The 15907-nt window shown below is 35.1% G+C and overlaps 1 protein-coding gene across 5 annotated transcripts in view; it reads right to left on the minus strand.

The window, feature by feature from the left end:
- Positions 1 to 15907, minus strand: part of DCC (DCC netrin 1 receptor) — a 1087181-nt gene that overhangs the window by 103715 nt on the left and 967559 nt on the right. For all 5 annotated transcript variants that reach the window (XM_038525972.1, XM_038525971.1, XM_038525970.1 and 2 more), the window contains 3 exons: positions 13243 to 13381; positions 7656 to 7763; positions 1196 to 1390 (listed from right to left, as the gene is read on the minus strand). In XM_038525972.1, the coding sequence (XP_038381900.1) occupies positions 1196 to 1390; positions 7656 to 7763; positions 13243 to 13381 (442 nt within the window). The remainder of the gene's footprint in view (positions 1 to 1195; positions 1391 to 7655; positions 7764 to 13242; positions 13382 to 15907) is intronic.

The following is a 15907-nucleotide window of genomic DNA, read 5'->3' on the forward strand; positions in this document are numbered from 1 at the left end:
TTTAGACATAAAGTCCTGGAAACCCAGATAGATGAGTATTAGCTCATTTCCTCCTACTTCCTTTCCCAACTTCTACTCTGTCACTAAGAACTGTCATGAAGAATTAGGCTGAATGCTTGTTTGTGTGTTCTTGGCAAACTTTCAGATTAGCTATTACCAAGTCCAGCTTTGAAAGGCTAGCTCCGTCACCAGAATTCCAAAGTCCACTATTTATTAGGGTACCTTTCCTAGGGGAATTGGATGACTACCCAATTATTCTAAGACTCTTAGTATGTCAAACACCTGGGTGAAAATGTCAACCATCCTCATGTTTCTAATTTTTCAGCTGTTTGCTATCAAATATATAGATAGACATAATGTCACAGATTTAAATTAAGAGCCAAGTCTCCGTCTTTAGAACAACATGCATCGTGCCTAAATATACAACTTTAAATACCAGCTATGAAACATTCTATTTTGTCAATTGCTAAATAACAGAGGCTCTTGAAACCATTTGTCCTCCAGAAAGATAATACTCTTCTAAAATAGTAAGGACTAACATGAAGATTATTTTGATGTAGTCACTTCCCCGGGCCTTAGCATTTTTCTGTATGAACATATGAACTATGCTTGAATTGAATAGCTATTTTTACTCTTGTAAGCATGAGGAGGTTACTTCTAGTAATCAAACTGTAAGATTTTTTTTTCCTTGTTGCTACCCTAGGTCCTTAAAATAAACACATTCATTTTGTTTGAGATTCTCTGTCTTGCCATATCAAATTTTCTTTTTATATATAAGGACAATAGTTCCGCAAAGAAAACATTTAAAGTTGGCAGTGGTATGGCATTCACATAATTCAATGCTTCTTAATTTTTATTTCCTTACATAAATGACTTAAAAAGTTTCATTATATTTTGAATAGAACCAATATACGTGAAATCAATATAAAATTCCAAAAGGATTGTAAATGGAAAAGAAAAAAGTTGTTAAGTATGCCTGCCTGTGTCGAAGGCAGAAAATGTGGTAACACAATAGATCTTCCTTTGACATGCTAGCTTTCAGCATGAAAAAGTACATTTTAATTTATTTTGAATGTCCATTGTAGTCATGTTGCCAACAGAGACGGCAAACAGTTCCTGATGCAGACTCCATAAGTATTTTACAACAATCCCACAGGAAAAGAAAGGCACTACTGTACAAGGAAATGATTCAAACCTTTCAGAGTCCTGAAGAGGATGGGATCAGAGAGAGGTCCCACTCCTTTTGAATTCCGTGCTTGAATTCGAAAGTAGTACATCGTGTCAAGGTTGAGATCCATGATTTGATGAGTAAGTCGATCACCACTGATCGTTTCCATAACCCAGTCATCAATTGGTATGTTCTTATCCAAGGTATAAAACAAGATGTAAGCTGCAGAAATAGATGAAAGCGACTGTGTTCAGTGTACTGACTGCAGGTTATAGCTCTGTTTCCAGACACTCATGATTCCCAAATATAATTTGCAAAGATTATTGTACATTCACAATCTATAAACTACAATATTCAGTTAAGCAAGTAATGGGTTTTTTTTTGATATTGCAAGGATTAGACAAATCATGGCCTCGGTGTACAGAATCTGAAAATGGAATAGACCACTCAAAATAAAAATATCAGCCATGTTTAAAAATCCAAGGTATCTGCTGCCTATAAACCCTGTGCATGGATTCCTGACTGACAAAAGTACTGAGATAACAAATGTATGTTGTTTTAAGCTGCTGAATTTGTGGTGATACTGCTACACTGCAATAGATACCATAATAAGCTAACGGTGACCTTGGCAATCTGCACCCCAGGTGATTTCTGTGTTCAAGCAAGGTCAGGAATCACTGCTTTAGTTGATATATGGAATTTGTATATTTTTGGTACTCGTTCAGATGATGATGCTGAGCTCTGAATGCCTTATGATGCAGAGAGCTCAGTAAAAGATAAAAGGCCATGGTAAAGAATTCTGAAAAACTTACAAAGATTGTATGATTCCTTCCCTGGTTAATATTAAAATCAGAATACTATAATTCAAAAGGGATTGTGAAATATCACTGGGCAAAAGAGTTTTTTCTGACTCATTTGTAACTCAGCCCCCATGATAAATATCAATAAAATTTTCTAATATATTTTGAGTCAGAGTAGTCTCCATTCTTGTTCCCAAGGAACCACATCTACTGAAAAGAAGACCCTGGGACTGGTTATATATATATATATTTTTTGACTTTTATTATGTGCATGCCTTATCTCTTCAAAAGGACAAAAGGATTTCTTTAGTTCAGGAGCCATATCTTATATTACCTTGTATTCTTCAGAGAAACCAATAAAATTGTGTTCACATAATAGGTATTGAAACTCACTTATTGAATTAAATCCTCTAGCCAGTAAGCATATATACTCTACATTCATGACATTTAATACAATTGTAGTGTTATCATGGGCTGTTGTAAGTGCCCAATGACACTGAAAGTTTGGAGAATTGAGTTCTCATCCCAGGTCAGCTACATATCTTCCTGATTTTGTTTGTTTGTCAAACAGGAATTAAATATTTGCCTTCTTTGTGTCTTATTTTTTTTTATTTGTGAAAAATGTTCAATTAAGCATTTAAAAATGACAGTTCTGGCATCAAATAAGTATGAATGAAAGTGCAAGCATTAGGTTCCACAATTCCAAACTGTATTTGAAGTGATTTCCTGATATTTATGGGAGGCATCTTGTGTGTGTGCGTGTGTAAATTTGAGAACTGAGATGCAGAATAGAAAAATACCACTACATCATTTAAAACTTTAAAAATAGGTCCTAGAGAAAGCATACAATTTCATCTGGATATATGAGGTTGGTGTGTTTGGTGAATACTACTGTTATTGATGTCTTATGGTATAGATTTCCAGAACCACACAGGTTAGAACTAACTGACTGGTTTCTCAGAACCTTTGTGTACCTATATGTTAATTTCTCTGCATCCAAATTTTTGTCTTACTTTTTTAGACTTCATTTTTGTCTCTTACTCACCATAACTAGCCAAATAATAACTATATCCTGTCTTAGGTGATAAGACCTGGGATTATCTCCTCAAGTGGACACTCCCACATTAGAATTACATTTGTCTAAATACGTATAAAATGTAACATCATATATATGTCATTTTGACTACTTCTATAAGGAGGTAGTTGTAATTCTAAAAGGCAAGGGTCAGAAAGTGTTCGGTTCCACCTGTCTCCTCTTTTTCCATACTTCTCACAGATCACTGATTCCCTTCCACGGTTCAGCTGCTAAGTACCAGGAAGACCAAGATGATGCCTACCAGCAAGGATCTCAGCCCAGTGAGAACTCCTTTTTCAAACATTGATTCTGATGATCATGTCTATAGATAAATACATAACAAAGGACCCATTTCTTCTTTCTTTGTGGAAAAAAAATATTAAAAAATAATAGGCTACGGATTCAGGAAGACCTCACCTCAACTTATAGTTCTACTTTTCCTGGCTTTGTAACCTTGAGCAACTTGCTTGATCTATATATGTCTCCATTTTCATCTGAAAATAAGTTGCAGTGAGATAATGTATGTTAAGAATTTAATATATGTGGGTATTCCTATTATATATTATCTTCTATATAGTGACTACTTAGTAAATGCTTCTTTCTTTTTCTTTTCTTTTCTTTTCTTTTCTTTTCTTTTCTTTTCTTTTCTTTCTTTCTTCTTTCTTTTTCTTTCTTTCTTTCTTTCTTTCTTTCTTTCTTTCTTTCTTTCTTTCTTTCTTTCTTTCTTTCTTTCTTTCCTTCCTTCCTTCCTTCCTTCCTTCCTTCCTTCCTTCCTTCCTTCCTTTCTTCTTCTTCTTTCTTAATATTATTAAAGCTTAGGGAAGTATATTTGGAAGAGCTGGAACTTTGATTTCAATCAAACAATAGATTTAATAGCAATTCAATGGTTATTCTACTCAATAAATATTTATTAATTACGAGCTAAGTGTCAAGAATATTGATACTAAAGAGAAAGCATTGAACTAAATCTTATATATGTTCTTATAGAATTTTCAACACTGTATTATGATTTTATTTAGATTTTTCTCTCCTGATTATATGGGAAGAGGTCATAAAGGGAGAAGTCAAGATAGCTAAATTTCCAACTTTTGCAACTGGGTAAACATGAAAAATCTTTATATGATAGGAGTAGGAATATTTAGACACATATGATTGCAGTGAGTGCCCAGTTGGGTCCACAATCCTGGATGGTCTTACAATGTAGTACAAAATACAATAGTACATTTTTTGGCTGGTATGGTGGAGGATAGATAGACCAAAAAAAAAAAAAACCCACAAACAAACAAACAAACAAACAGAACACACACACACACACACACAAAAAAAAAAAAAAAAAAAGAGGAAGAAAGGAGATAGAGATTGGGGAATAGAAGGAGGTGCCTTCTATTGGAAAGTGGAAATGTACAATATGCAGGATATATGTATCTAGAGTTCCTTGGATGGAGATATAGATTTCAGAGACATAAATTTGTGTTCACTGAAGCCCTGGCTATACTATACACACTTTTTCAGAGAAAGTAACAAATAGACTAAAAAGATCTACTTAAGGAACAGGTCAAAGAACTGTCTGCCAACAAGACTGACAAGTTGTAGCCTGAATTTGGGAAGAAAAATGGGTAGGTGATCTTAAAAGATCAAGAAAGAAGAGAATTTCAAGAAAGAGGAACTGGACTAGAGTATCACACAACACAAAAAAAGAACATAATCTTATCCATTGGATCGTATTGATAAGGAAACAATCTCTGAAGATCTAACTCTCTCTTTGTGTTGGTCTCTCATCATAAATAATGTTGGATGCTGCATTTATTTAGATCGATATTTCAAACCCCTAGCTGTACATTAAAATCACTTGGGAACTTTTAAAATATAGCGTTCTCAATCATTCCTCAGATAAATTAAAGCATAAATCAGTTAAGAATCACAGTTTGGACTAGTTGAATACTAATAAGCTGAAGCAAAACATAGTATAAGAGTAAAGAGTCTGAACATGAGTTACAAATCCTAGCTCTGTTACTTCTTGATTATTTGACTTTGGGATTTACTCTAGAAGAGACCCTTGTCTCTTCATTTCAACATGGAATAATAGGAAGATATGATCATCTATAAGATGATCTACTAAAGTACTTAGCAGGATGCCAAACATATAATGAATGCTTAATTCATTTTGAACCATTCTCTCTTGAAAATGTCAGTCCAAATTCCTAAACTGCCAGTTTATAATCAAGGAATTTAGGCACTGGCATTATTTAGATCTCCTTCTTTGTCCTCTTTTTTGTTTAATCTTTTTGAAGCATCTATATTTACAAAGTGATGATCTGGTTCTATGCAGAGTACATCAGTAAAGATTCACCCTTGGATGGATTTGAAATGGGAATAACAATCATTAATTTGTTTTAGTTCTCACTGGACATCAGAGAATTTTCTCAGTACTTTATTATTGCATTACACAAAAGAGGTTCTATTACTATCCTTACCTTATAGATGAGAAAGTGAACTTAAGAAGGTTAACTTACGCAGGCATCTCCCTCCAAGAAGCTTGGGTTCTTAACCATCCTACTTTACTGCTATATACATGCAGGGACTTGGTTAAACAAACAAATACAAAGGTAGGATGTGAGCACATTCTCCCATACAGACACACACATGCTCTGACACACTGGAAAGGGGCTCACATTTCCTTTGTGCTTCAATGAGAAACCGAATGTAGTAAATCTGGGCCTTCTGCTACCTGGTATTTTGAATATTTTATCATCCTGTTTTCTGGAAGTAATTTGATTGAAGAATCAAAATATATATGGAAGAGAAGCTGTCTTAAGGATTCTTACTGTTTGCTCCCTGTTGACTTGAGTTCAAAATATCTCAATCTGATAACAACAATTTGGTTTTAATTAATGAACTAGGCTTTTATAGGTAAAAAACATTGCCTCCCATACTTTTACTTTACCATTGTGAGAGAATGGATACTTAATATACAACTCTAAATAAAAGATGTGGAGAAGGTTTCTTCTACATGTACTGCGATTTTGAAACACAGAATTTTATTGCTTAGATTAATCTGCATTTCTTAATATGGGGCAGACTTCCATTTTTTCTCCTCAATAAGCAAAACTAAGCTTCTTCCAGAGTTGAAAACACATTCTATTGTTTACATTGACTATTTGATGAGATTTATTTAAATAAGAGCAGAGAATATGAGTAGTATATGGCTTATTTTATCCTCTATCAAAAAATATATATTTTTTCCACCAGAACTTGTTTTTATTTAGACAACTTCTATTCTATTTTTTCTTAAACTTATTATCTATTGATTTAACATACGCTTATAAATAACTGTTTATAACATAATAAAAAAGTCATCATGTAAACAAATCAAACTCTACAAAAGTACCGAACTAGAACCAATGAAAATAAATCATAACATTGAAGGGAAAAAGAAAAAGGAAATTAGAATGAGCCAGCCTCAGTTTTAAAAAGGCTGGCAGAGTGACAACTAAGCATATACAATTTGGGGGAGATTTAATATCCCTCTTCTTTTTCCATATTTGTCAGCTCAAATGAAATTTCTGTTTCGTATTGCACTAAGAACAATTTCCTAGGGAAAACAAGTCTTCAGCTTAAATTTAAATCACATTTGGAATTTTCACATTATCTTTTCATTTTGGGAAATTCAGAAAGTAACTCATACAAAGTAAGTGTGCCATCTGAACTGTAATTTCCATGCTTATCTCTGTTATCACAGAATGACTGAATTACTTTGTTAATTTATAATAATGCTATCCACTTCTTGTATGCAAAAAAAAAAAAAAAAAGAAAAAGGAGTTACTCTTACATGTGCCTAACCCAATGGTTCAAGTTAATTAGACTATAATGTGCACATTTTTAGTTATACAATATTTTTCATAATAATTATATGCTATGGAGACATCTATTAAAAGCCTAAAGTGATCATTTAAATGCAAAATCCCTGATAGAATTCCATTATATTTTTCATACTAAATTAACATTACAGGCTTCTAATGGATGCTTTAATTAGGCATTGATGTTATCAGCAATATTTGGCAAAATAAAATCTGTCACTGTGAAATATTCATTAAGTTCAATTTCTGTCAGTCAATATTAAGTATTTTACGAACCTCATGATTTCAGTAAGAAGCTAGGAGTTAAGTGAGAAACTGAAAACCCCCAGACAAACCTCCTTTGTATGTGCCATTCAAAAATACACAGCCATTAGGTGTCTTTGTATTTTATAATTGCCAAACAACTGGCTTTTTTTTTTTTTTTTTTTTTTTTTTTAGTCATTTATGCTTGGAGGGATTCCATTAGAAGACTGTCCCAGTGCTCCACAAGATGGAAAACAAAAGGTCTAAACTAATTGAAATATACATTATTCACAGAAAGCAACTCAAAAGAAATCTATATGTGTGCTTATTTGCAAGGCACCATTAGAAGAGATTCCATGGTCAGTGGGGGCAAGAAGAGGCAACCAGAAAGGGTTGAGAAGTCCACTGAGATGCTGGGACAGAAAACTAATACACAGAGGCATGAGCAGTGCTCACAGTAAGCAATCACAGGCCAAGCAGAGCAATGCTGGAAGTAAAGCAAAGACACTTACCAGTAATTTTCCCATTGGCTTCCAAAGGAGGCTGCCAACTTACAATGACAGCACGAGGCTTCCCTTCTCGAGTAATGACTGTCAAATCCTTGGGAGCAGAGGTCGGGGCTGTGAGATGAAACAGAGACAAGGCCTTGTCATTGGATGTGAAAGAAAACAGACATTTATGGGACTTTTAATCATGATGTTGACACTCAGAATCCATCATGCAGTATATCATGCTGATCTTACCATTTACAATTTATTTCAAGTATTTTAATCAAATAAGCAAACAAACAAATATATAGAAGTGAATGTTTTTTCCATAGAGGTTAAATGACTTTCAAAGGTGTAAATACAGAGAGGTGAACAGAATATGTATGAATTCAGAGGAGAAAAGTATAATGGATATTTCCAAGTGAGCACCTCACTAAACATGTAAGAATCATTATATAGGAACAAAGGAAGATACACATACTTAAATTGATGGCTATATGTCTCCAAGAGACACAGTTCTGTTACAACCTTAGGTTTTTAAAAAAATATGCCACCTAATTCTATATTTTCTCAAAAGCAAGAAGAAGAATAAAAAGAAGGAGGAGTAGGTAGAAGGGGGATGAGGAGGAGAAGGAGAAGAAGAGAATGAATTTAAATATAAGTCAAAACATCTTGCTTAGGTAAACATACCAGGCATCCCTTAGTTAGAAGATAAAGAAATATTTGAAAACAGAGGAGGTATGGAATCTACGAAGGTTGTAGTATTAGCCTGGCACAGATTGAGAAGGGTTTTAGAGCTACTCTTCCCATATGTTGTGGAAGGGAACCAGAATTTATCACCCCAAAATATGCCTCTTTGGCATAAGGGCTATTTTAGGCTGATTTTTTTTTTTAATAGTAGACATAGAAAAAGATCTGAAAACTTACTAGATGTTACCTTTTCATAAGAGAAATTTGTATTTACAATAGTGTTTCCCTCTCTGTATCAGGAAGAGGAGGATGATAAAATCTCTAGAAACTCTTATTAGGAAGAAGGCAGGAACTAAAATCTGCATAATAACAACCCCCTTATTTATTATGACTTGCCTGAAATCATATAACTGGCTCCCTAAACCCCAACACATTCTTTTGGTTTTAGTTGGAGATTGTATTTAAGGTGATAACTTGGGTCATTCAGGGAGTTACTCAGTTTTCTTGGGTGTTCTCCATGTAAACGAGAGCTATACAGGTTATTAAATTCCTGTTTGTTTTTCTGCTATTAATCTATCTTGTATTACAGAGAGGTCTCAGCCCAGGACCTAGAAGAATAAAGGGAAAATTATTTTTCCTCCTACTTTGTGCTCAACAAAATTTTATTTTATTTATTTTTATTTTTATATTTTTTAAAGATCGTATTTATTTATTCATGAGAGACACAGAGAGAGGCAGAGACACAGACAGAGGGAGAAGCAGGCTTCCTGCAAGTAGCCCGATGCGGGACTCAATCCCGGGACCTCGGGGTCATGCCCTGAGCCGAAGGCAGATGCTCAACCGCTGAACCACCCAGGCGTCCCACAACAAAATTTTAAATATATTTTAAAGATGGCAGTAAACTGTCTAAGTCAGTCCAGTATCTTCTAGGCTTCTATATCTGCTTTCTCACTGTCTATGCTTTGGGATGCAGTGAGTTTTCCACCTAGGCAATACATAATGCTCCAAGTCCGTTACTGACAGTCTCTTTTCATTACCCTTAGTTTGATTCGACATGGGAAATTTCGGAACATAATCTAAGTTCCTTAAAAGGTTCTGGAGGAATTCCCAGATCTCTGCATAAGAATGCTTGTACCTACAAGATAGGTACAACTTGGTCCGAATTCTGAACTCTTCACTCTTACCATTCTCTTTGGTTCTTCTGTTGGCCCTGTCATGCAAAATCTGAGCCACCCTATTTCCATTTCTCTACCTGAATATATTTCAAATGGAGGGGACACCAAATATTTCCATCTATCATAATATTTTATTTCCATTGCTCTGATTCTCAAAGCCACTAGTATTCCAGGCTAACCAAAGCTGCACCTAATCATAATACGCTGATCAAGGTACACAATATATTTAAACTGAGAAAAAAAAAGAAGAAAGTAGAAGGAGGGGAGTACATAGGTCTAGTGTAGTTGAACCCCAAGTAAAGAAGCTTCGTATGTATATGGTTTAATGAAACAAGAACAAGGACACTCTTGCAGGGCAAGATTTGTTATAACAAACTATCAAGGAGGCAACACTATCTAAAGAAGGGTCATTCTTATAAAGAGTTCATTCAAGATATTTTCTAAGCCATAGATAGGAAGGTAATATGTGGTCACAAATTGACTTAGATTATATCAAGCATAATAAGAGTTTTCCAATTATGGAAGTAATTAACAGATCTTTCTAACTATTCAGAATAATCTGTTTTTTTCTAACTAGGTTAAATTTCAAAGCGATGCTTATTTAGAAAACAGTCAAATGGTGATGATTAGATTGCTTCACTGAATCCGTTCTGGTACTCAAAAAAGATAAAATGCTTCAACTTCACCTATCAAAATAATACACTGAATAGGTATATTATTTTTCAAAAAAAAAAAAAACAATCTAAGAACTGATCTATTTTAGGTGTTGTGCAAGTTTCTCTTTTTCCTCAAGCCCTATGAATGTTGGTGAATAGCGACTCTGGTCTTGGAATCAATAGCTCAAAAGTTTCAGATTGTTGTATGAAGTGCACAGTATTTGGACAGGAATGTGGCCCTAATAACCTCAGCGATGCCTACTGAGTCTAGCAGAAGTCTCTGGTCTGTTCCTCTCCAATCACTTGGGTTCTGCCTAGAGACAACCTTTCAGAAATTCCTCACTGATGACCAATCTTCCTTGGATTAAATGTAAATAAAAAACAAATAATAAGTGGGGCACCTGGGTGGCCTCTAACTCTTGGTTTAGGCTCAGATTGTGATCTTGGAGTTGTGGGATGGAGGACAACTTGGGCTCCCTGCTCAGCGGGAAGTCTGCTGGACCTTCTCTCTCCCTCTCCTGCCGCCCCTCCACCTGCTCTCTCTCTCTCTCCCTCTGTCAATAAATAAATAAATAAATAAATAAATAAATAAATAAATAAATAAATATTTGGGGTGCCCGGGTGGCCCAGTCAGTTAAGTGTCTGCCTCCAGCTCAGGTCGTGATCAGGGTCCTGGGATGGAGCCCTGCGTTGGGCTCCCTGCTCAGTGGAGAGTCAGCTCCCTCCCCCTTATCCCTGCCCTACCACTCCTGCTCTCTCTTGTTCACTCTCTTTCTCTTTCAAATAAATAAATAAAATCTTTAAAAAGTGTAAATATGTAAAAAAAACAATAAATATCAGGCCCTGGTATGTACTGCACTTCCTTTTACTGCCTCAATTCCCCTGGTTGTCCTGTGAATACTGTGTTCCACTCACTCTGAACCAGCCATAAATGTCTCTAGATGACATCTTGCTGATACTTGCTTGTGTACTTTTGTACATGTTATTCTTTTCCTTTGAAGACCCTGGATTGGGTACCTCATGACTCACCTAGGCCATTGCTCAATTATTATTTCTTTTGTGAAACCTCTCTTTATTTCTCCAGACAGAATTTATCCTTGGATCAATGTTCGGATTCCACCTTGCCCCAAACTCTGTGGTTTTATTTCTTATGTTACCTCAGGTTTTTGGGTTTTTTCCTGTATTATTTCATGATTGTAAATCTCCTTCCAGTTATTTCTATTTTATTTAACTAGAATAAAATTAAGGGTTTATCACATGGACAGAATGGAATGTTTTATTTCAAGGATTTGCCCATCGCAAGCAATTTCAGCACAAGTGCGTAACTATGCAGTCCCAAACAGTCTTTATGTTACTGCAGAATTAGAAGCAAACCTAGAACTATTTCATTCACTTCATTTCCTTCTCACAGTTATAAAGTCTGCAGACACTTGTGAATTACTTTTTGCTTCTCATCATCACCCAGGGATCTCATCCTCATGCTATTTACACTTTTGTCCGGATCATTATCTGTTTTGACAATCACCTTCCCACTAACCACTTTCTAGCAGTTAATATCTTTTTGTCAGCAATGGGTCTCACCGTTGGTGTCCCTACCAGGCTAGGCAGTTGATGAGAAATGAATAGGATATATTTATCAAGCCAGATGTTAGGGTCCATTTGATGTTTATGAATGGGAAAAATGAATGAATTCGCTTGCTTTAAGAGGAAATTACTACTCTCTTTCGTTCAGGGAAGACCTAATGTTTCATTGGTTTCTGTTTAACTCTTTCATCTTTTTTTTTTTTAAAGATTTTATTTATTCATGAGAGACACAGAGAGAGAGAGAATGGCAGAGACCCAGGCAGAGGGAGAAGCAGGCTCCATGCAGGAAGCTCGACATGGGATTCGATCCTGAGTCTCCAGGATCATGCCCTGGGCCGAAGGTGACCCTAAACCCGCTGAGCCACCTGGGCTGCCTTCATCTTTTTTTAAGTAAAAAGGAAGAGCAGGGTCCTTATTCTCCCCATAGGACATAACCCACTCTGCATGTCTTATTCTTCCTAAGAAGCTGTGAACATTGGCATCCAGAGCAGAATTCTAGGGGTAAGAGTTAATATACATAAACGTGTAAAATAGAAGATGAAAAAAAGAAAGGAGGATGTTGGAATTAAATCGGACAAACTAGACAACTTCTTATAGAAAGACGTATCCCCCAAATTTAAAAAAAATATTAACAGTGAACTCTCTGAATTAAGGTAGTAGCTTGGAATAAAAGAACTGCAATGCTACGGATAAAATCCTAATGGAAAAAGAAATTCGACTTACCCAGAGAGTTTTATTGGTATATATATTTTTAAATTTGGAAATGTGTGGTATAGTTTACCCCGAAAGAGAATACCATGAAACCAGTCAAACAGCATGCTAAACCCTGTATTCTTCAGATGTTGGATTTCCACGAACTATAAAAGCCAAGTGCACTGCATGTCTGTTAAGGTTATAAATTCAACATTTACGATCCATAGTAAATGTGACTGGTAAAATTTACAGTGAATTGCATTGTGATTTGAACTATTTCAAATTGCATGAGGGTTTTTCCATATCATTGTCTTATTTCTAAGGAGTGAACATAACCACCCAGAAACTTCTTCCCATACCCAGCCGAGGTTATTTACGATAAACATCAATGCGATTATGGTTGTAAAGCATTGTATCTAATTTCTTTCCAAAAAAGTAAATACTCACCATGACTGCTAATCAAAGACTCAAATGTTTTGGACACAGTTCAGTGCATGGATTTCTGCCTTTATTTAAAGGGGTCAAAGAAAAGATTTATATTCAGATCTCTGGAGTTAATGCCCAGATTAAAACTAGATTACTCAATTCACTGGGGACTCTTTTTTTGTTTTGTTTTGTTTTCTAGAGTGGGGACAATGATACTTGATATAAAAGTGCTTTGAACTACAAAGTATAAAATGTTTTCGGCAGGATAAGGCGTAACTTAGACCATCATAGTGCATGTATGTTCCAACTTCCACAAAACATGGGAAACACCATCAAAATATTCTATTCCAAAAATAGAAATTTGGAAGCAAGCCTTTCTTCACATACCTGCTTCATACGTGGTGGCATGGGCAGTCATGCTCCATGTGCTTGACCTTCTGTTTTTTGTTACCATGACCGAGAACTCATACATCGTGTTGGGTTTGAGGCCTGTTGCTGTGTAACTCAGAGATGTTGTGTCTTCTGACTGTACAAGTGGGGAATAACCAAAGAGAAAAAGATGAACTCTATCAACTTGGTAAATGCAAACATGTAAAGACACTATCAAATAACAAAAAAACAAACCAAAAAAAGGAGTCTATTTCTATTTCCAAATAGCATAAGAGCTAAGGCAAAGCCCTGGCTCTACTGCTCTACTTCCTTTCTGTCAACCAGTTTACACTGGCTGATTGTACATCCAAAACATGATGGATAAAATCAAGTGTGAAGTTGTTCAGAGAGGCAGCTAGCTGATAATTTTCCCAAGTAGGGGAATAACCATGGTGTCAGGACCAATTCTGCTTGCTTCTATCAATTCCATTTTTAAGGTAATCTGCATTTTAACTTTAATTTATTTGTAATAATCAAAATCCTTTTTTCAATAGATATTGCAAATAGATTTTCATGATTATTTTCCTCTGGTAATAAAATTAACATTTAGAGTTCTACTGCTTGTGATTTTTTAAAAATTCTTTATAGCACAAAACTGTAGTGATTCCAGAATCTGTTTGGCTATTATAAAGAAAATAAACAAAAACAATGTTGTATCTGTGTAGTCTTCTTTTTATGCAAAGTTCACATTAAACACACATGTAAGAATGGTCACTGGAGCAATTGATTAGGAAGAGAACTACATATCGGATAAGTATCTATTTGAGCATAAACATCACTGGTGTTTGGGAGGCCATTAGGCAATATTGTCCTTGTTTTGTTTTAGAACACTAACACTAAAGATTATATTAGTATTACTATTTGTCTTTTGAATTCATTCTTTGTCTTTTAAATAGCAAGTTACAGATGTCTTAGTAGGAAATAAATTATCTATTTTTTATTGCTTAAGAGATCAAAATGGAAGTGAGAAAAAAAAAAACAGTTGATCTTCCAGGTTAATTGAATATTTTCCATATGACCAGGAAAATTTTGCCTATTTATCCCTCTTATAAGTATCAATTTATGCTTGGTATTTAGATCTTGATCCTCTTCCAAAGTTTAATATTTCATTTTACTTGTATATTTATTACATTTATTACATATCTATGTTTAGAAAATCAAGGAAAGCTCTTTTCCACCGCCTATGTCACACCTAACTCCTCCTATACTACTGTAGTGTGGTATATCTTTTTTATTCTACTATGAATCCTTAGATAATAGCTATGAAAATCCTACATTTCATTACAAAACCAAATAAATATTTAACTGTACTAATAACATTTTGACGGTGTGCCTATCCATCCCATTAAAGTGATGACCTCATAAACATCTATCAGAAGCTCTTCTTAAAAATAGCTGTAAAAATATAGGCCTAAGTAAGTGTAAAAATACTGTGCAGCGTCAGAAAGATAGAATTCCATCAAATAAAACATGACATGGGCAGCTAGTACCTGGCATGCTGTTATATAACTTCCAATCTTGTCTTCCTTTAGTATCATGAACACCTTTATGTCTTAGAAATGGAGATAAGGGGAGAAATGGGGCAATGAGAAATATTTCAGCTAGGAGGAAAGAATCATACTTTTTTAAAACTAGTCTCTGAGCATAAACATCACTAGTGTTTGGGAGGACACTAAGCAAAACTGTCCTTGTTTGTGTTTTAGAATGACACACTTGCATTCTGTAAAATAGCATGAATTCACTGGGTTTTCTCAGGAACTTCATGGAAAGTTATTGCTCAGAACAAATAATTAGCCTAGAAGTACTTTGGAAAAATCATGGCCAGTTATTTTTGTGAGCATAGAATACAATAGATAGTACCTCTCTGAGCCTCTCTTCCTCATCCATAAAATGGAGATAACCATAGCACTGAGCTCCCAGCATTATTTAAAGGGTCTGTAAAGTAAAATACTGCATCTGGTCCAGAGAACGTATTCAGTAAATGCTAGCTATAATATTTCATGCATTTGCTAATATGATATATAACTTTAGGCGGGTGTTAAGTTCCCTATGGAATTTGGAGTATCTTGGGGTGTGCAAGACTCAGTCTTGCACATCTTTGTATCTTCTGTAATAGCCATGTTATATCTGGTAATCACCAGTCAATACTCAGTGAACGTCCTTTGAATAGAAATACATATAAAACATCATGTGATTAATCATTTTAGTAGGAAGTAAATTATAGAAGATTCCTCCTTCTGATAAGGAAAATCAAAACAGAGTTTTAGACAACCAAGATATAAATGTCTGGAATATAGCTTGATTTGGGATTAAATGAAGTAGAGGGTACTCCTGTGAGGATAGCTTTGGATAATGCCACTAGGTCACCTGAGCTTCAGCTGCAGTTTCACTGGAAATCTTTTTCAAGTTACACAACCTACTGATGTCTTCGTAAAGGGATCTACATACATGCTTAACTATGGAGAATCTTACTCTTTTTACAGTAAGTGTGAATATTCCAATCATACAGTTGAGAAAAATGAGATTGAGCAAGTTCAGTGACAGGACAGGACACAGCCAATTCTTGCACCCAGGTCATTAGACGCCATGTATTTATTTTTTCCCCCTGTATCTTGTGTATGGT

Source organism: Canis lupus, chromosome 1 (genome assembly GCF_011100685.1).
Source record: "Canis lupus familiaris isolate Mischka breed German Shepherd chromosome 1, alternate assembly UU_Cfam_GSD_1.0, whole genome shotgun sequence".
NCBI classification, from domain to species: domain Eukaryota; kingdom Metazoa; phylum Chordata; class Mammalia; order Carnivora; family Canidae; genus Canis; species Canis lupus.